This window comes from Danio aesculapii, chromosome 1 (assembly GCF_903798145.1).
Source record: "Danio aesculapii chromosome 1, fDanAes4.1, whole genome shotgun sequence".
Taxonomy (NCBI): domain Eukaryota; kingdom Metazoa; phylum Chordata; class Actinopteri; order Cypriniformes; family Danionidae; genus Danio; species Danio aesculapii.
This window is the reverse complement of record NC_079435.1, coordinates 7,909,274-7,930,802: the sequence shown is the minus strand read 5'-3', so window position 1 is coordinate 7,930,802 and position 21,529 is coordinate 7,909,274. Positions and strand designations below refer to the sequence as shown.

The 21,529-nt window shown below is 35.7% G+C and overlaps 1 protein-coding gene across 1 annotated transcript; it reads left to right on the top strand.

The window, feature by feature from the left end:
- Positions 1-20,676, top strand: smarca5 (SWI/SNF related, matrix associated, actin dependent regulator of chromatin, subfamily a, member 5). The gene is made up of 24 exons (XM_056456467.1): positions 1-255; positions 2,262-2,384; positions 2,510-2,676; positions 3,429-3,529; positions 3,794-3,894; positions 5,931-6,110; positions 6,190-6,345; positions 6,431-6,562; positions 7,168-7,236; positions 7,469-7,578; positions 8,221-8,447; positions 8,539-8,660; positions 9,995-10,147; positions 10,318-10,450; positions 12,478-12,626; positions 13,164-13,283; positions 13,372-13,479; positions 13,579-13,692; positions 15,121-15,243; positions 15,435-15,567; positions 15,681-15,799; positions 17,004-17,216; positions 19,558-19,668; positions 20,235-20,676. The coding sequence occupies exons 1-24, from the start codon at positions 178-180 to the stop codon at positions 20,298-20,300; spliced, it is 3,108 nt and encodes a 1,035-aa protein (XP_056312442.1). The 5' UTR covers positions 1-177; the 3' UTR covers positions 20,301-20,676.
- Positions 20,677-21,529: the final 853 nt, after the last annotated feature.

Here is a 21,529-nt window from a genome sequence, read left to right as displayed (position 1 = left end):
CGGGAACGGTGTCAACAGAAAAGCCGGGGACCGTGAATGACGCGTGGTGCGCTTGCTCAATTTGGGCAATATTTTGAAACTTTCCAATCAAACCAATATACTTTTTCGGCTTTTCTGGCATATTTTTAACGGAACAACCCAGATCCATCGCGAAATAACGGAATTAGCCAGCCTATCATGTCCCAAACAGAAAGCAGCATGGAGCAGCAGCGGGAAGAAGAGCCGAGCCAACTCGACCCGGCCGGTCCGGCAGAGGTGAGGGGTCCATTAGCATCAAATAACACCTATTATGACTTTATAAAACACCTGGTACTGTAAAACACGGACTGATGGAGCTGGAAACGAAGCGTCGTCGAAACGTCTTCACGCGTCTCACGAGAGCGCGCCTCAAAGTTTTTGTTAGCATGTATTGTTCCTGCTCAGATGAATAGATGAGCAGATCGGCGTCCATTTTCACATTCATTACAACCTCAGATCACTTTTTAATATTGGTAGATTAATACATTTAGGGGTGAAGTAAGAAAAATGTCCGATTTGATGTGTTGTTTACCTCTGAATGAACTGAATAGGACGCACGTTTGTGTTGTTTTACTACTAGTAACGTAACTTACGGAGGGGTAACGTTATATAAAATAAACTCATGATTTGCTACATGAGTCTGGCGAATAAATAACGTTAAATAAATAAATAATGCTTGAGCAGCAGTTGTCAGTTTGAGGTTTTCATATTGTTGACTTTATTGCTAATGAAAGTTAACTTGTTTGAGGTGTCTCATGTGAAGTTTCTCTAGTGTGAGGCTGAACTGGGAATTACCCGTCACTTAATGATGCGATGTGTTAAATGTCACCCTACGATGACATTTATTTTTATTACTTATATTGTTGTAATTGCGATTTATATTAAGCCTAATTATATAGTTTGTAATGCTTTGAAAACGAGCTGTTTGTTGAGAGATTTGACTTGCCTTAACGGTCAACGGTCAGGTTCTCTTCATAACAACAAAGTCATATTTTCATTCAATTCTTGGTCGTAATTTAAGGTTATTTATATATTGTTGTTGTACTTGCAGTCGACTACTATATTTAATTAAATACACGCACGTAAAATGTTCGTTTCACTTCCAGAAATGAACTAGAAATACCGATGACGTGATTTTGCCACTGTGGGCGTGTCTAAAATTGATCCAATCATATGGCTTTTGAGAAAACAAACTTTTATATAAGTTGAAATAAAAATAAAATACAAAATCTAATTTCTAAATATGTTTATTGGTGTTAATGTGAAAGATTCACTCTTAAATTTGACTTTTTTTGTATCTTATCTAGGGCCAGATGTAATCTGCAGACATTTTTTGCTATATCTGTGCAGAATTTTGTTAAATCTGCGGATTTATGCGGAATGATTTTGGGAGTATCGTAACTTAAACCTTAATATATGTACTAAAAAGTAATACCTTTTTTACTTGTATTTAATTTTTTACAATGCAAAACCAATTAGATCCACTTAATTTGGCAAACAAAGCAAGTCTTCTATATAATATATCTACTAAAAGACAGAAAATATTACTTTACAAACTGTATTGTAAATAAATTATATGAACATTTTCATATTAATCAATTATTATACATCAATTAATTTAAAAACTGATTAAATATAATTTTTCACACATTTACACAGGTAAATAACCAGAATCAATGATGGGCTAAAAATCTGCGGAATTCTGCGTGCATCTTTTATCTCTTCCTCAGGGTTTAGTTTTCTGAAACACGTTGGCGTCTTTCTCAAGATACACATTATTATAACCTTAAACTTTTTGTGTGTGTGTGTATAATGCAGATTGATATAATTTGTATTTTTAAACTTTAAAAATAGTGTTGCTTATATAACTTTTATTATAACTTTTTTTTTTTTAAAGCCGCTTAACCCGCTGTCACTTCACTTTTCGCCCCATAGGCTACTGTTCATATGCATGCGAATCAATTCTGGCAGTTCACTGCATTGCAAAGTTCAAGCTTGGTGAAATCCAACCTGCGAAATCTTATCACGTGACTGTGTGAGACCATTTAAAACTTGAACTCTCTGGACAGAAATTGAAAATATGTAGCAGTCACTTGCTTTTTTTAAATTTCTAATCATCTTTTTTAATCCCGGCCCCTTTCGGAGTGGCGTATGACAGAATTTCACATGCTCAAACTTCAAGTGTGACCACGACATAAGATCTTGACGAATTCAACAAAATTGTTTCTATTGTATCTCTTAAGGATGATACTTCAGAAAATGGCCATGATGAAGCATCAGATACAGCGATGGATAGTGAAGCACAGTCGTCATCACCTCCCTCAGCAAAGGGAAAGGACCTGCTGGGTGGATATGAAGAAAAAGTGGTAATGCACATTTAGCAAATCAAAGTTACTTGATTTATAAAAGCGTTTGGTCGTTATATAAGAATGCTGATCTGTAAGTAGATGTGGCTTTGTGTGTATTGTTGACCTATGCTTTGTTTCTACAGCAAACGGACCGGACCAACAGATTTGAGTACCTCTTGAAGCAGACAGAAGTGTTTGCTCATTTCATTCAACCAGCAGCCCAGAAGACCCCAACTTCACCTCTGAAGATGAAGCCTGGCCGTCCTCGCATTAAAAAAGATGAGAAGCAGAACCTGCTGTCTGCTGGAGAGTGAGTTTGCTCGCACTTTTCCTACTGAATAGCTTTCATGAGTATTTGTAATGCTGCGGAGTCACTTTTTAAAGGTTAATGCTATTAAAATGTATTTTTTTTCTGTGGAAAATTTCACTTTTGAAAACACTTTAAAGAATTTTAACAAGTAGAATTATGAGAAATGCACACGCAGTTTGTTTTCAGATTTTTATATAAAATATTTCTATTTGTAAAACATGTTTTACAGTACAACTGAAAAAGGAAAAGAAGAAATTAAATCTATAAATCTGAATGTTGCCTTTTATATTAAGGTTGATAAATTAGTTTTTAGTAAGATAATGCTTTGTTACAGTGCCCAATCTTTCTGATAAATGAAAATAGTTTCTCATTAATTTTCGATGTCGTGAAAAATTTAAGTGACTTTTTATTTTCAATGCAAAATGTTCCACTTTTCAAAATATCCATGATCTTTTTTAACAGTTTAATTTAGTAAGAATATTATTAGTTATTACTAGTTGTTATTATTGGTTATTAATAAAATCAACCTGTTTGCCAAAATTAAACAACTCCACAAATAAGCACAGTGATAGAATTGTTTTTTTATGATTCCAGTTTAAATTGCGATCTTTATTTTTTAATTTATAATAAAAAAATTCTTGTGACTCCACATGGAGGTTATGTGTGTGTGTGCGTGTATAAATATACAAGATTATTATTTTTTTTGACAGATTGAAGAATTTAGTTTGTATATTTATTATTATTTTTAATAGTAACCGTCATCGTCGGACTGAGCAGGAGGAGGACGAGGAGCTGTTAAGTGAAAACAGCAAAGCCACCAGCGTTTGCACACGTTTTGACGACTCTCCTTCCTGTGAGTTAAACATCAAGCACTTATCAAAAGTCCACAAGTACACCTCTGCTATTAACATGTAGAACAGTGCTTCTATATAAGACTGTAGTGTAGTCAACATTTGAAAAGCATCAAAAAAGTTTTTCAACATTGTCCTGTGACAGAAATGGATGTTCAATAGTTTTGGGCCAATTTTGATGAAAGGATTTGATCCACTTTAGATGTTGACTACTGTATATTTAATTTCATTTAAGCTTATTGTTGCCGCTAAACATTTTCTGACAGATGTGAAAACCGGTAAGCTGAGAGACTACCAGGTCCGTGGACTGAACTGGCTCATTTCTCTCTATGAGAATGGAATCAATGGAATCCTTGCTGATGAAATGGTATGATCGCCCACCAGCCCATTTATTAGGGGTTACGAAATACCAAAATATTGTATTTATAGGTCAATTTTGTTTTAGTCATGCTTGACTCAGATTTGCAGGAGTTAAAAATTGGAAATTGTTTTAAAGGAACACTTTACTTTTCTTGGAAATATTATCGTTTTTATGAGTCTCCTAGAGTTAAACAGTTCAGCTTTACCTCTTTAAAACCATTCAGCAGATCTCTGGGTCTAGGAGAAGCGCTTTTAGCATAGATCATTGAATTGGATTAGACCATTAGCATTTTGCTCAAATGACCACAGATATTCCATAACTTTTCTATTTAAAGCTTGACTCTTTTTGTAGTTACATAACATTATCAAGACCAGAGATAAACTAGGGCAGCTTTTGATTTGGCCCACCATCCTATCTGTCATTTCAAATCTAATGTAGATGTGTTTCATCGTTAAAAGCTACATGAAATTAGATGTTTCATTTAAATATTGTAAATTATTTAGCTTAAATTTTCATACGGTCACCTGATGGATGGAGCTAATCAAGGCAAATGCAGATTCTGCTTGAATATTCAGCATTCACTCCACTCTTCACTTATGTTTTTATTGCAGTAAGTTATAATTTTAAAAGCTATACTGCATCAGTTAATACAATTTAAAGTAATGTGTTTTTATATATTATTAAATATATTAGAAAATAACCTATGGCAAATTTAATGTAATATAAATTGGTATATTTATCTTTGGTCCACTGCTCAAAGTGATATTTGGTTTTTGACCGAAAATGAAATGTTGCTATTTACTTAATTTTATTTTAACTTTTTGTTTATTTGTCTTTTAATTTTTCTGTCTTACATGTTACTAACAAGAAATGGGTAAATTATCGAAACTTGTTGATTATTTTTGAGTGTGATGCTAATGGTCTAATCTGATTTATGCTAAGCTAAAAGTACTCCCGCAGGAGATCAGCTGAATGGATTAAAAAATGATGATAACTCAACTGTTTAACTCGAGGGGAGCTGTAAAATACAGTCTTTAACTTTCCTGTCGTCTTTGGGTCAAATCTGTCCGATTTACAACTTAAAACACTCTTAAATATTGTGTTGTACATCTGATTGCCTCAAGGGTTTGATATCCTCCACACTATGCACTTGAACGAGTTCATACGAACCACTAAATCAAAAAGTTATGAATTGCCATGAGATGGCTTTGGACCCTTCCTCTTAACATGAGCCAACTTTCTGATAAAACAATCTATCATAGCTTCACGCATACTAGGCAGGTGTCTGTTATGTGAACCCATCTATGTGTCTTTCTTTGTTTCTTTCTTTTTTTTTCTCTCTCTCTCTCTCTCTCTGGAAAGAAAGAAAGACAAAAAAAGAATCTTGTCCCTTTCTTTCTTTCAGCCAATCTCCATTCAGCCCATATCTGGGTTTAGTAGGAGCACTTTTAGCTTAGCATCAATTATTTTATTAGATTAGACCATTAGCATATCACTCAAAAATGACCATAGTATAACTAGTCCTAGTTTTGTGTCCATACTCACTGTCTATACCATCAGTCACTATTCCCTACATTAGTACACTTATATAGTCCAATTAAAGAACTGAATGAAAATTTGAGCGCTCCGGTCACAGGAAAGGATGCTGTTTTGTTTGTGCTTTGCTGGTTGATAAATCATTCAGATGGATTAAAATTTCAGTTTCTTTGGTCAGACCCTGTGATAGTTATTTTAGCGAGCTTTCTATTGGTAATGAAACAAAGGATTTTGATTTCAGTCGTCTATTGTTCATTTTGTAAAACATTTACAGTGCCTATTTGTATTTTCACTGCAGTTATTTTATGTCCAAGTCTATAAATTCATGTTAAAAACTACTTTAAGACCGTGTTCACAGCTAAAGAAAATGGTGAGTTTTTTTTTGTGCTATATTAAGAGCAGTTAAAACAGACCAGTCGATTTTGACCGCGTACACTAAAGTAAGGGGCAGGTTGGAAACAGGACAGGAGGGTAAATGACAAATGTCTTTCTTTTTGTCCCATCAGGGTCTTGGTAAGACTCTCCAGACCATCTCTCTTCTGGGCTACATGAAGCACTATAGAAACATTCCTGGACCCCACATGGTTCTGGTGCCCAAATCCACTCTGTATAACTGGATGAATGAGTTCAAGCGCTGGGTTCCCTCCCTAAAAGCCGTCTGCCTCATCGGAGACAGGGAGGAAAGAGTAAGTCTGCTTTTCCAATTGATTTGTATTTTGATTTTCTGCTGGAACAAAACTTTTAATGACTCTGTCCTGCTTGCAGACGGCTTTTATTCGTGACACGCTGCTGCCTGGCGAATGGGATGTGTGTGTTACCTCTTACGAGATGCTCATTATCGAGAGAGCCGTCTTCAAAAAGTTCAACTGGAGATACCTGGTTATTGACGAGGCTCACCGTATCAAGAACGAGAAGTCCAAGGTTTGTTTCCTTTACCGGAAATCGATAGCAGGCTGATTGTGTGCGCCTCTAAGCTGCAATATTCATCTGGTGGTTTGTCTCTCAGCTTTCAGAGATTGTGCGAGAGTTCAAGACTACAAATCGATTGCTGCTGACTGGTACACCACTGCAGAACAACCTTCATGAGCTGTGGGCGCTGCTCAACTTCCTGCTGCCAGATGTTTTCAACTCCTCCGAGGTGACACTTTCTGTCAATTTGATGGATTCCATGCTGTCCAGCTTTATTTTCAGGGTTCCCACACTTCTTGAGAGCACTTGAATTTCAGACGTATGGATTCAAGGACTGGAAAGTACTTCAAAACAAACACAGGGTCTTGAATTAAAGTTGAAATTACATTTGTTTATGGTTTTATTTCAACAATTGTACTCAATTGTCCAAAAAAAAAAAAAGAGAAATTCTTAAATTAGAAATCTTGTACAATAACACTGACAAATAATTCACTTTTAATCAAAATTTCAGAAACTGTATTAGAATATCACCAGTATTGAATTCAGTTTTATTAAAGTTGTTTGAACATTAATAAAATGGTAAAGTTTTGAAAATTACTCGTTTTTAATCTAAATATTAAGTACAAGTGAAATGTTAAGTATAGTAAGGATTTGGTGCTACATGGGCTGGCGTATGAATTGCAAAAGTGCTTGATTTAAAATTAATGGTGCTTTAAAAGGTCCTTTAATCTGCCGTTCATGAAAGCATGGGAACTCTGTACGTTGCAGTTTAGTGTTTTCTTCCATCTTAATGTGTAAAGAGTGTACTTCTAGACTAATGTTTTGTCTTTGCAGGATTTTGATGCCTGGTTTGACACCAATAACTGTCTGGGTGACACAAAATTGGTGGAACGTTTACATACTGTAAGTGCTTTTGCTTTTAAAAACCTGTATAGATATTATTTGGTATAATCTGATGGTGAAAAATTGAGAGAACATGCTAGTTTATAAATTAAATACCATATAAATGTATTATAAGAACTAATGATGATTTTTCTTTGGCTGGAATTTGATGTTGAGTTGTTAACTTGATATCTGAGGTCTATTTTTTTGGTGTAAATGTTTATTTATAACCACAAAATGCTCTTTTGTACAGGTTCTGCGTCCGTTCCTGCTGAGACGTATCAAAGCGGATGTGGAGAAGTCTCTACTTCCCAAAAAGGAAATCAAGATATATGTTGGGCTCAGCAAGATGCAGAGAGAATGGTAAAAATATTTAAAATGCTCTAAAGGTATCACAGTGCTCTGAAATGTGCGTTTTTATTTGATGTATGGCGTGATCTCAATTGAGACATGAAGAGAAAGTGGGGCAGAAGAGCTCCTCCCCTTTAAAATAAAACAACCAATAGCGTTTATCACATCTCTACCAGTGATAGTGGTTGAAGGGGGCGGCGCATGTTGGATACAAGAGCACACTTGATTGGTCAGAAGATTTGATGAAAAACTGAAGAATTGAAGTGATGTGAAAAAATAATAGATCCGTTTAGACGGAAGTGGCAATATTCAAGCTTTGGATGTTTAGATTTTTCTAAATGCGGATTTTGTCACTGTTTTGGAGTACACAAGCTTATAGATCTCCTTTAAACTAACATATCAATACTAGCATCTAAATACAGCAACATGACTACTTGTCTTTTGTTTTATATATGTATACTTTTTTTGACGTGTAGAAGGCAGGCTTGGGGTCCATGATTTAAAAATAAATTATAATGTAATAATTATTTAAAAATGTATATACTTTTAAAGTGAAGTCTCAATGATTATCATATTTTAGGGAGTCAGCACACTTATGTGGGAGTCTAGGATAAAGTTTCAGAATTGACAAACCACTTTTTTAATATCCTTTAGGTACACCAAGATTTTGATGAAGGACATTGACATTCTGAACTCTGCTGGAAAGATGGACAAAATGCGTCTGCTGAACGTGCTGATGCAGCTGAGGAAATGCTGCAATCATCCCTACCTGTTTGATGGAGCGGAGCCTGGCCCGCCCTACACCACTGATCTCCACCTGGTGGTCAACAGCGGGAAGATGGTGGTGCTGGACAAGCTGCTGCCCAAGCTCAAAGAGCAAGGTGATTTACCAGACAATGTTTTAAGTGTAAATATTCAAATTAATGTTGATTTATTATTTTTAACATGCTTTCCTATTTGTTTTTCCTGCAGGTTCTCGTGTGTTGATCTTCAGTCAGATGACCAGGGTGCTGGACATTCTGGAGGATTATTGTATGTGGCGTAATTATGGTTACTGTCGGCTCGATGGACAGACTCCTCACGAGGAGCGACAGGTATTAAAATGATTTGAAGTTATGAAGTGTTATCAAAGACAATAGAACACACACGACATGTTACTTGTGTAGTTTTGATTGGTGAAAAGTGTAACAGTCAATATCAAAGGAAGCCCAGCCTTCTAGTAAAGGAGCCAATCTTTAATTACTATATACAGACAATTCTCCAGGGTAGGGGCTTGAGTCAGTTTTTTTTTTTAACAGTTACTACAGTTCTATTCCTATTCCAACTATTTGGGGTTGATAAATGTGCTGAAATCCACACAAAAACAGGGCTTCACAGACATGAGAAATATGTCTACCATAAAGTTTGAAATTTCTATTCTTAAACAAACCAACTACACTTGAAACAAGTGTTTTCTCGTTTTTTTTTAAATACGTTTTTTTTGTCGTGATTCTAATGTTAGGAAACTAGATTTAAAACCCTGTTATTAAACTTCACTGGTGGGTCCCAATATTAAGTTTATATGCAAATTTAGCAAACTGGTTAATAAGATCTTGCATTTGCATGCCCTGAGAGGCATATCAAAGACGTATGCCAAGTGAACTTACTTACCTTAAAGGGACTTCAGTATTATAGGCATTGCAACCTTCTTCTACAATGAGAGTAAATAATTTTTGTGTGCACATATTAGGTTGGCGTGACTAACCATTATATGCTAATAATCATTGGTTTGTAAACTGTTATTTTTAACTTGCCAGGGATGGAGTTGCAGGCTTAAAATGATTTTGTAGATATATTTTTACTCATCTGCTCTTGAAGAGACCGATTGAGCACTTTATTTATTTTTTTATTTGACACAAGGAAAATTTTTTGAAAATTTAAAAAATTTGTCATGTATTAATTTTAAACATCTTAATTTATGTATTCATTTGTTGTTTTTGATTGTATATTATTAAAATGTTCTTGCCATGGAAGTAGCCTTTGTTGTTGACATGACATTTAAATAAAAAATTATTTTACAGTATTTGGCGACAATAGCCGAAAGTCAAAGGCTAGCATATCAGATCTAGTGAAAACAGACAAAATTATTAATTTATAGACTCCTGATTATTTGTAGCAACAATAGTATTTTACTGGTGCACTTTGTTACTTAAAAGATATATATGTATAAAAAATATAATCACTCTATTTCTATCAATACAACGAAGCATGTTTGATTGACATTTGTTTTGGAAGTTTAGTTTAAATAGTTTATGCTATAAAGCTTCTTGATTTTAAAGCAATCTGTTGTATGAAGTGCTAGAAATAATCATGAAGTGCTAAATTGCAGAGCTTTTTATTTTCTATTTTATTTGATTCTAAAGTCTTGACATTCTTCTAATCTCCTCAGATTTCCATCAATGCTTTTAACGAGCCCAACAGCTCCAAGTTTCTGTTCATGTTGAGCACCAGAGCAGGGGGACTCGGCATCAATCTGGCCACCGCTGATGTGGTCATCATCTACGACTCAGACTGGAATCCTCAAGTGGATCTTCAGGCTATGGTCTGTATGCATTCTGACCTTTCTTCAGCTTTACTGATTTGATACTGATACTGATTTTACAGCTTTACTGAAACCTTTTATGTTTGGACTCATGTGTAGCATATTTCTTTTCTGTCTTCTCCAGACCTGTTGGTTTATTTAAACCTCTTTCTTTGATTCTGTCTGTTCAGGATCGTGCTCACAGGATTGGTCAAAAGAAACAAGTGCGGGTTTTCCGCTTTATCACCGACAATACGGTTGAGGAAAGAATTGTGGAGCGTGCAGAAATGAAGCTCAGATTGGACTCTATTGTCATTCAACAAGGTAAAATATCAAACACTCAGTTACATTGTGATTACTTTAAAATTATATATTACTTTATGATTACTTTAATTTCTATTTGAAATATTTAGCCAGTATGGTCACTTTACAATAAAGCTTCATTAGTTCATGTATTTACTACTATGAACTAATAATGAACAATACTTGTACAGCATTTGCTAATCATAGTTGACATTGTGAACAATAGTTAATGCACTTAGCTAACATGAACTAACAATGAACAACTTTATTTTCATGAACTAACATTTAACAAACATAAATAAATGGATTGTTCATTGTTTATGATAGTAAATACATTAACAAATGGGATCTTAATGTGAAGTTTTACCTTTTATACAATAATTATTAGTTTTATCCATGTATTATATTTAAATAACTCTAGAAGCTTAGTTCTAATTAAAATAAAGCTAATTGCAGAGACACGCAACTTACATTTTTGACATTAAGGGTTTGTACGGATGCTGGAAGTCCTTGAAAATGCTTGAATTTCGGTGTAGTGTTTGCAAGCTTTGATTTCGGTGCTTGAAACTGTTTGAAAATGTAATTTGTGTTGCTTTTGCAATCATTTATCTCACTCTAGACATGTAACAATTATGAACAATTTAGATAAAATAAATCATTTTGAATGAAATTGATCAAACAATAAGTAATTCACTTTTGGACATCTAGTCATCAAATGTTAGGTCACACGTTTTTAATGTACAATTCATGCTATTAACAAACCATTACTTAACTAAAGCAGGTCGCACACCAGAAGCGCCGCTCAGTAGCGCGCCACACATTTTAGAATTCTAAACATAGGTTTCTATCAGGGTACACACACCGGCGCCGCAAGTCGGCGTCTGTCTGTGGCGCCCAGCCACGACTCAGGACACTGTTCATTTTTCTGCCGCGCCACAGAGCGCCATCTGAATAGTTCCGTTTAAAATAACATGCGAATGTGCGCGTCGGGTGTGCGATACTTTCATCAGTCATGTGCGCGGCGTGTCGCAGCGCATCCGGTGTGTGACGGCCTTTAGCTTAAGCTACTAATAAGCTGCTTATTAATAGTTAGTAAGGTAGTAGTTGGGTTTGGGTATCGGGATTAGAGATGTAAAATAAGATCATACTTTATGCTAATAAACGGTTAACCTCTTAAAAATAGGCATTGAGGGCAGAGTGGAGGTTAGCACTGTCACCTCACAGCAAGAAGGTTGCTGGGTTGAGTCCCGGCTGGGTCAGTTGGCATTTCTGTGTGGACTTTGCATGTTCTCCCTGTGTTGGTGTAGGTTTCCTCCAGGTGCTCCGGTTTCCCCCACCGCTATAGGTGAATTGGATGAACTAAATTGTCTGTAGTGTATGGGTGTTGCCCAGTACTGGGTTGCACCTTGAAGGGCATCTGCTGTGTAAACATATAGGCTTAAATAGTAGGCGACCTCTAAAATAATGACTAAGCTGAAAGAAAATAAATGAATAACAGGTAGTAAATGGTGTGGACTGTTACTTTAAACAACACAACATTTGGTAACACTGGTTTAAGGAATGCTTATTGCATTATTTTATTGCCATGCTTCGTATTTATGCAAATGATACTCTGGAGTCTGCACATGTGCCTAAATATGCAAATAAATCACATTCAGTCATTCATTTTCTTTTCGGCTTAGTCCTTTTATTAATCTGGGGTCGCCACAGCAGAATGAACCACCAACTAATCCAGCATATGTTTTAGGCAGCGGATGCCTTTCCAGCTGCAACCCATCTCTGGGAAACATCCATACACACTCATTCACATTCATACTCTACGGACAATTTAACCAACCCAATTCACCTGTACCACATGTTTTTAGACTGTGGGGGAAACCCACACGAACGCGGGCAGAACATGCAAACTCCACACAAAAATGCCAACTGATCCAGCCGAGGCTCAAATCAGCGACCTTCTTGCTGTGAGGCAACAGCACTGCCTACTGCGCCACTGCGTTGCCCCCCCCAAATAAATTATATTAATTGTTTTTACATGCATTCTACAGGCAGACTGGTTGATCCGAGCATGAACAAACTGGGCAAAGATGAGATGCTTTCTATCATTCGACATGGTGCCACTCACGTGTTTGCCTCTAAAGAGAGCGAGATCACAGATGAGGATATTGATGGCATTCTGGAGAGAGGAGAGAAGAAGGTAAATCTCAGATCTAGGGATATTGCATCACATGGCTATAAGCTAATTTTTAAAAATGATTTAAAGTCCACATGAACCACAAACGATGATGTTTTGTGATTTAGTTCCTAGAGAAACTGAATATTAATTGAGAAAATGGTGGGCGTGGCTTGTTTTTTTACTGTGAGCTGATTGGATGTAGTAAAGTAAGCGTTTCATTCAGAAAGATGAGGGAAAAGGGTTTGGGGAGAGTTAATACAACATAACAGACTCCTCCTCATCATTTTGTTTGTTGTCAAAACTGACAGCTGGAGGGGCGTTGTTTAGCATGTTAGCCACGTCCAATACCTCAGACAGACATAATCTGAGAAGTCAACTGAAAACAAGCTGGAAGTGCATTTTCAGATTTTAATTATAGATTACAAGGGCAGACTTTTTTTCTTTTTCTTAATGACATGCACAGATGAATTGTTCACCAGAAAACTAGCAATGTGAGCTAACAAAATCTTATTGTTAGTTTTGATTTTATTCGAGCTCTTGCTATAATGTTTGTTTTAGACCATGGAGATGAAGGAGAAGATGGCCAATCTTGGGGAAGGCTCTCTGAGAAACTTCACCATGGACACAGAGAACAGCGTGTATAACTTTGAGGGTGAAGATTACAGAGAAAAGAAGAAGGTAATGCAATGTAAATCGCTGCAATTGCTTGTCATTATAGTCTTGATTTTCAGTGTTAGCAAGAGATCTGAACTTCTCTTCTCTTCAGGTCGTCACTAACTGGATTGAGCCGCCCAAGAGAGAGCGTAAGGCCAACTACGCTGTAGATGCTTACTTTCGAGAAGCCCTGCGCGTCAGCGAGCCCAAAGCACCAAAGGTATTATTAGCCCTTTAACTCATCGCTGACTATAATCAGTATTTCAATTGGAAATCGTTTCCCCAGAGCTGTCTTAATGAACTCATCTGATCTCCTCAGGCTCCACGTCCTCCCAAACAACCCAATGTTCAGGACTTTCAGTTTTTTCCACCTCGGCTCTTTGAGCTGCTGGAGAAGGAGATCCTGTATTACAGGAAGACCATTGGCTATAAGGTCTGTTTATTTTCTTTCTTTTTTTTTGTTCACTTTGTTTATTTATGTTTTTTTCTTTTTTGTTTATTACTATTATTATTATTATTATTATTATTATTATTATTATTGTTGTTGTTGTTGTTGTTTATTTTTTATTATTATTTTTAAACATTTTTGTTTAAATTGATTTACTTTAGTACATTTTGTCATCAGTTATTTACCTTTTATGTTATAATAAACTATTATGATTGTTTTTTTTTTTATCAATACTGAATTAGAAGAAAAGTTATATAGAAAAAGGGTTACAACTTATTGAATAGTGTCTATTTAATGTCTGATAATTGATATATAAGTTTAGTCATATTTTATGTTATGTAATATATTAATATAGTTACAGTTTTACCATCCATTACATGTTAATTTTTATCTCGTACATTTTACTAAAAATATTTGGTTCAAAAATAGTAAAATGATTAAGTTGCTTAAACATTTTGTTGACATTTTAATGTGCAGTGAAGCTGTGAAATTTAATTTATTAATTTAAGTAGGTTTATTTAACATGGTTAATGCAGTATAACAGTGACTACGTTTACGTGGACGTCAGTAATCAAATAATTTGCCTTAATCTAATTAAGAGAATTATAAGATTAAGGTGTTTACATGAGTTGCTTTTTGAATGTTCCTTTCATGATCCCGTCATTGCGTCACCGTGCTATCCTCGTTTCCTCTGCAGTTTCATAAATTTTCGGGTGTTTCAGTTTTAATTTGTCAACTTGAACTGCAGTTTGGCACTTTTACTTTCATTCTGGAACATTTTATGCATGCCCCCTTTGACAAACGAGATATTGGATACAACTATGAACTGCTGGAAGAGTGTTGTTTTAATGGAAAAACCTCTGCATATCACAATGCAGGTGTCTCTGGTCTTCATTGACTCCGTAGGTGCAAAGTGTGTCAAACAGCCGTGTGTGTGTGTGTGTGGGGATTATCTTGTCGCATAACACGGCAAAAAGTACTACGTGATGGTAATAGTTTGATTGCAGTGTTTAGGTGTCTGTACTGCACTTCAATAATGCGACTGAAATCGACATACTCCACATATCTTAATTCGGTTTCTCTTTAATTCGATTATGACCTTAATCAGATTAAATTAACCAAAAATCGCTGTTTACATGATAGACTCTTAAACAGAGTATTGTATTAATGGCATTAAAATCGAATGATTGGTCTCTATGTAAACGTACTCCGTGCTACAGTTTAAAGCAGTCAATGCTCAACATATAGGCTTCTAGCCAAAAGCTAATTATAACATTATGAAACCTCTACAGATTTTTACTAATTTATTTCATTAAATAACTGCTTCTTTAAAGCATTTAAGTGCTAAGAAAGATGCTATATAAAAGTAAATTTTTATCCTCGTTGTAATGCATGATGTTACTGTGCAAATAGGTGCCAAGAAACCCTGATCTGCCCAACTCTGCTGAAATGCAGAAAGAGGAGCAGGCCAAGATTGACGAAGCTGAACCACTTAATGAGGAAGAGCTGGAGGAGAAGGAAAACCTCCTCTCACAGGTACACCCCAATGGGGAATATATATACCTGACAGCCCAGTGGAGTGTACTTCACCATTCTCTCATACTTACAAGATGCTTTTTCCAGTATAATTAATCCCTCAGCATTAACATTACACTAATCCTGGGCTATCACCATCTCCGGGATAATGTTCATAAAGCAGCTAATGTCAATGTGTCCTCTACATCCAGGGTTTCACTATCTGGACCAAGCGTGACTTTAACCAGTTCATCAAGGCCAATGAGAAGTGGGGACGAGATGACATTGAAAACATCGCTCGTGAGGTTGAGGGCAAAACCCCAGAGGAGGTCATGGAATATTCTGGTATGTCGATGGGATTTTACACCGCTTTATTTTTCACTTTATTTAAAAAATTGGATTGCACATTTGGTTTGGGGAGCTTTCATTCAAAGGAGATGTGTTGTGTTTGTGTGCAGCTGTATTCTGGGAGCGCTGCAATGAGTTGCAGGACATCGAGAAGATCATGGCTCAGATCGAGAGAGGAGAGGCCAGAATCCAGAGGAGGATCAGCATCAAGAAAGCACTCGACTCAAAAGTGAGCGACACTTCTTCTGTCTAAAGCAGCATGTCTGTGGGGTCTTAAATTTCAAAAACAAAATTTTTAAGACTTTAAAGTTTATTAATTTTTTTTAAATGAAATTAAAAAATGTTTTAGGTCTTAAGTAATTTTAAACATCATTCATTTTCCTGTCAATGCAGAGCCACCCAGTCGGATCAACACCCCATCCAATCACCAACAGTCCATCTCAATAAAACTTTTAACAAAACTCTATTTATAACTGTACATATCAATATGGATTAATTATCTTCCTTACAATAACATTTAGTTTAAACAGTCTCCAAAAATAGAACACACACCATATATGGTGAGGACACTAATGCTGAAGTTGTTTTTAATGAAAGATTTGTATGTATGATTTGCTTGTTTTGTGATACGTGGCTGAGAAATAACAAATGTGAATTGTTTTTTGCTTGGGCAAATAAAAATCTTTTCCATTGGCCCAATCATGCAATTAAATTTTTTTTTTAAATCCTTAGCATTTGTTTACAAAGGGAATGCACATTTAACAACATTAGATCAACTGTAGAATATGCTATGGTTAGCCAGGAATTGCTATTTTTCATCTGTAGACCTTTGACTGTTAAAGTCACACCTAAATATTAAAATCAAGCATAATAACACAAAGTACACTATCATGTATATAAATATACAATCACAAGAAACCTGTGTAAGTCCTAAGTTCGATTCATTATGTTCTTAAAAAGGACTTGAATACTTTGATTGCAGAAACCCAGTGGACATGCTGTGAATTTTGCATTGAAAGTGTCTTGTGTGAACATGCATGGTGCTCTAATGTGAATTAAATTACAGTAGGTGGTGCTAAATCAATTCATAACTTTGACATTGCTTCTGTAGTAAAGGGACAGTTGACCCCAAAAGGAGCATTACCTCATTATTCACTCACACTCAAGTGGTTTTAAGCTTTGATTAATATCTTTCTCCATTTGCTGAACACAAAATAAAACATTTTGAAGAACGATTAAAAAAAACAGCTACTGACATTCGTTTCTGTTCTTACTATGGCAGTCAGTGACTTTTTTTTTATTTTTATTTATTATTTATTTATTTATTTTTCATTTTTGCATGAAAGTGATTTAAAAAAAGCTATAAAAGCTGTCATTAAATTGAATGGTATCATTTTTCTTTTAACTTGTTGTTTTTGTTTTGCTCTCTCCAGATTGGTCGCTATAAGGCGCCGTTCCATCAGCTCAGGATCTCGTACGGCACAAACAAAGGGAAAAACTACACTGAGGAGGAGGATCGCTTTCTCATCTGCATGCTGCACAAACTGGGCTTTGACAAAGAGAGCGTTTACGATGAGCTGCGCCAGTGCATACGCAACTCTCCACAGTTCCGCTTCGACTGGTTCCTCAAGTCTCGCACAGCCATGGTGAGATTCATTATTAATGTTGTATCAGAACAATCTGTTTTTGTTTCTGTTGTGACATTTATAAAAAAAAAAAAAAAAAAAGGCTATTTATAAAAATTCACTTAAATTTATTATGTTTCTGTATTTAACTGGTTACTTTTGAGAAAACTGTAGACCAGGGGTCACCAATCTTGGTCCTGGAGGGCCGGTGTCCATGCAGGGTTTAGCTCCTACTTGCCTCAACACACCTGCCTGGATGTTTCAAGTACACCTAGCAAGACCTTGATTAGCTTGATCAGGTGTGTTTGATTAGGGTTGGAGCTAAAATCTGCAGGACACCGGCCCTCCAGGAACAAGTTTGGTGACCACTGCTGTAGACTATAAAGATTTTTTTTCAAAAATGTGGAACAGAAGTTGCAGTCTATTTACACAAACTGTTTAATGCTGCTCAAAGTTGGAATATTTATTTAACATTATTTACAATTTATTTAACACTAGAAGAACAAAGGCAGTAGTTTTGAGCATTTTGAACTTTTCCTAAATCTGTATACATTTTATTCTAACATTTATTAAAATGACAAAACGCAAAAGAGCTATGCCTGTTTTTAACTTTAGCTACCAAAGTGTTCAAAATGACCACATGCATTTTAGTTGTCTGCTACTTTTTCCTGTGAATTTGAATATGCATGCCTCTGTTGCCTAGCAACTTCCTGCTGACAAAAACATATTTTTACTTCAGGTATGTCTTTCAAAACAGAATATTCAGTGCCATAAAAAAGCTTGCTCCCCTACGTGTAAAAGCGAAAATAAAGCTGAGGCGGATGGGCTAGAATAGCCTAACTATACATTTACAGCAGGATGTCCATTGTGTCTTAAAGTATTAAGTTGATAAATCTATTTAGAGAAATTTAATGCTCTTAAAGTATTAAAAAGTCTTTAATGCTATTTTACAAGGTATTACATTTTGTATCCATATGCTAAAGTCTGCCCGAATTTAATCTTCGAATATTGGGATGTTGTGTGGTTTTTCGAAAATCAGTACAATACTGCTAGATTTGACATCACGCTGCTTTGTTTACTGCTGGAACCGGGGAAACACTTGTTATTCCTGCTGTTCTATAGACGGCACCTATTGGATTAGCATTTTTATTCACTATATGAATGTTTTAGTTTAGGATTAGTTTCTTACGATCATTATTTGGTAAATAGTCTGTAAGTTAAAATGTCGGTGATGAGGTCTTAACTTTTAAGACCTTTTTTTTTTTAACACTCTGTCCATACATTTTATTGCATTTCATTCTCTGATTCCTATATGTACCCTGTAAAAGCTTTATTACCAAAAATATCGAATTTTTAGGGTGATGACTTAATTAAATGTGACAACAGACATTTAAATTTTAATATATCAATGGAAATGGAAGCTTTGAATGTAAATATGGCATGATTATGACATCTTATTTGAGAAGGCTGTGATAATTCAAGTAGTTTTATAACTCTTATAGTTCTAGTGTTAATCGCATATGGCATAATCGATATGGCTTATATACATATAAGGCGGAGCCAATAAACAATAGTATGTCGAATCACAATAATTTGTAAATTAAAATAAGCTCTGGACTTTTTTTTTTTTTACTCTATATTGATCTAAGAGCCAATCACATGGCAGAAATGTGCAACAATGGGAATCTAAAAGTCTGTTGATATTAGAGATGTACTGAATTTTCGGCCACTGAAAATCTATCTGCCATTTTAATAGAATTTTTTTTCTTGCTTCAGTCATTGTTGGGATACTCTTAAATCTGGAAGCATTAACGTCTTATGTCGAAATATATTTTGTTATCATTTAATATGTAAAATAATTATCGAGATTGCATTTTTGCCATATTGCCCAGCCCTATACATGCATATTTATTTATTAATTAGTTAAAGCAGGAACTTTTTACAAGACATAATTGTTCATCAGAGCAATTGATTAGTGTGTGATAACATTCATTTTTTTGCTATTTAAGTTACATAATCCACAAGCAAGAACACTTGAGTCCAAAATCATTGAATGGATGATGAAGCTTATTAGAATACAGTACACAATTCAAGATCTGAAAGCAAAAAATATTGTGGATTTTGATTTTTGTTTGTTTATTAGATGAGATGTAGTTCAGTAATACCACATACAGAGATCGCAGGTTTCTTAAGTATCAAGAATATAAAAGTGTTAGTTTAATTTTTGGGTGGTCTATCCTCTGTTGAACACGTTTAAGGAACGTAGGCCTTCATATTGCGGTCTAATTAAAGTACAAAATGATGCCAACTTTCATCTCTTAAGAACATCCTAATTTGGTTATGTTTGTTTTTGTTAACGCAGGAGCTTCAGAGGAGATGCAACACACTGATCACGCTCATCGAACGTGAAAACATGGAGCTGGAAGAACGAGAGAAAGCTGAGAAGAAGAAGAGAGGACCTCGCACATCTTCGGTGAGCTTGTTCACTGCAAATGCTGACAATGTTTAAAAAATGAAAGTAAAATAAATCCACTTCCTGGATAGGTAATGACATTTGTACTTGGCATTAAAATATTTATAAACCCTCCCCAACAAACCCCGAACACGCTGCCTATTCTAAATATCAACAGTTACCATAGTAAAAAATATTAAGGATAAATAAGTAATGCTCATATGTTTAATGCCCCATACACACGGGGCTTCAGCGTCAACGCTGGACAGAGGGTGTTCTGAAGTTGGGGCTGACGCAGTTGTCATAGCAGCGTCAGCCAATGAAATTAGTCAGCAATAGGCCACTGTCTGAGCTGGTGTATTTGCATACAGCTATCTGATTGGCTGACGCTTCCGTCGGCGCTTAAAGTTGAGCAAGTCCCAACTTTTGCAGCGAGCAACGCCTCTAAATCGGTGCCAACGGATCCACAGTGCAGTTCGGCAACGCCTGACGTCACCTATTCAAAGTGAATAAGAGCCGTTTAAGCTGACGCTCTGTGTGAATGTGGCGTAAGAGTAGCATTTAATAACGTCTTCTGTTCCCTGTAGGCTCAGAAACGCAAGCAGGACGGGACCCCTGATGGACGTGGCCGCAAGAAAAAGCTGAAATTGTGAGCAGGCAGGCATTTCACACACCTCACTCGGCGAGGACCTTCAGTACAGCAATACTGCATTGATTGTTACGGGTCCCACTCATGTACTGTATGGATTTGCAGCACTGATCCTCGCCTCTCAAGTAGCTTGGCCTTTTTAACAAGGTGTAGAGTTGTAAATTAGGTCTCTCTTTTAGTTATATAATGTAACTACGGCTGTGCTGTCGGATGTGTTTTGTATTTATGGCTACTTCAATTTTTTTTTTTTTTGTACCACATTCCATTTGCTTGTATCAGTTTAATTTGCAGTCGTTTCCCCCTCATTATTAGTGTCTTCAGTATTGTATTGTCTCTGTACCCTCCATTGGAAAGTGACTAATAAATGTGGTTTTTATAAATGCTGTTTCCTTCAAATAAATCTAATGTCTTTTGGCTTGCATGCTGATGTAGTATTGTGTTATACGCATTTAGCAGTAGTACTGCAAGGCTTGGTATTAATAGATAAAATAAAGTTCTTAAGAAAAATCCTCTCAGGGAAAAGATCAAAAATGAAAGATGAAAGCCATCGATGAGGTGGAAATAAAAAAAGAAAAAAAAGAAAGGTTTATAAGAGGAGGATTTATAATTGATAGGTAGGGGGAAGAAGAATAAAGCCACTTTTTATAAGGCCTTTTCTTTCAGTTCCTTGATCCACCTGTTGCTCCATATTAATATTTTCAACAAAACCCTTCTGTCTGTTGCCTCATGTCTCTATTGTTTTCTCTTATTTATCATGTAATTTATTCTCATGTGTATTCCTGTTTACTTCAGGCCTTAGTGTTTTATTTTGTGAATATTCATAAGATTTAATAAATTAGTTTTTAAATGCAAGGTTAGTACTTTTCAGAATGTGAGTCCCAATGGGAAAGTAAGGGGAAATTTCATTTGCTGGACTGATATATTTCAAACATTACACAATACGCTCCATTAATATTTCCATAATACATATATACATGCTTGAGCTTGTTGGCAAAAAAATCTCACCTTTGTGTTTGCGTTAGTGTTCGCTTGGTTGTATTAAGTGACAGAACACGCATGCGCGATTCATTTAAAAGCGCGGGTAAATCAAGACGGCTCAAACGCAGTGAAGAAGCGACCACAGGTTGATAAAGATGTGGTGTGTTCAAGTGCAAAGCAGACAACAACCTTTAAGTTTGTGTTGGTATCCTCCAGCTTGTATTGTTTAGTACCATTCGCTAATATAATGCCCCT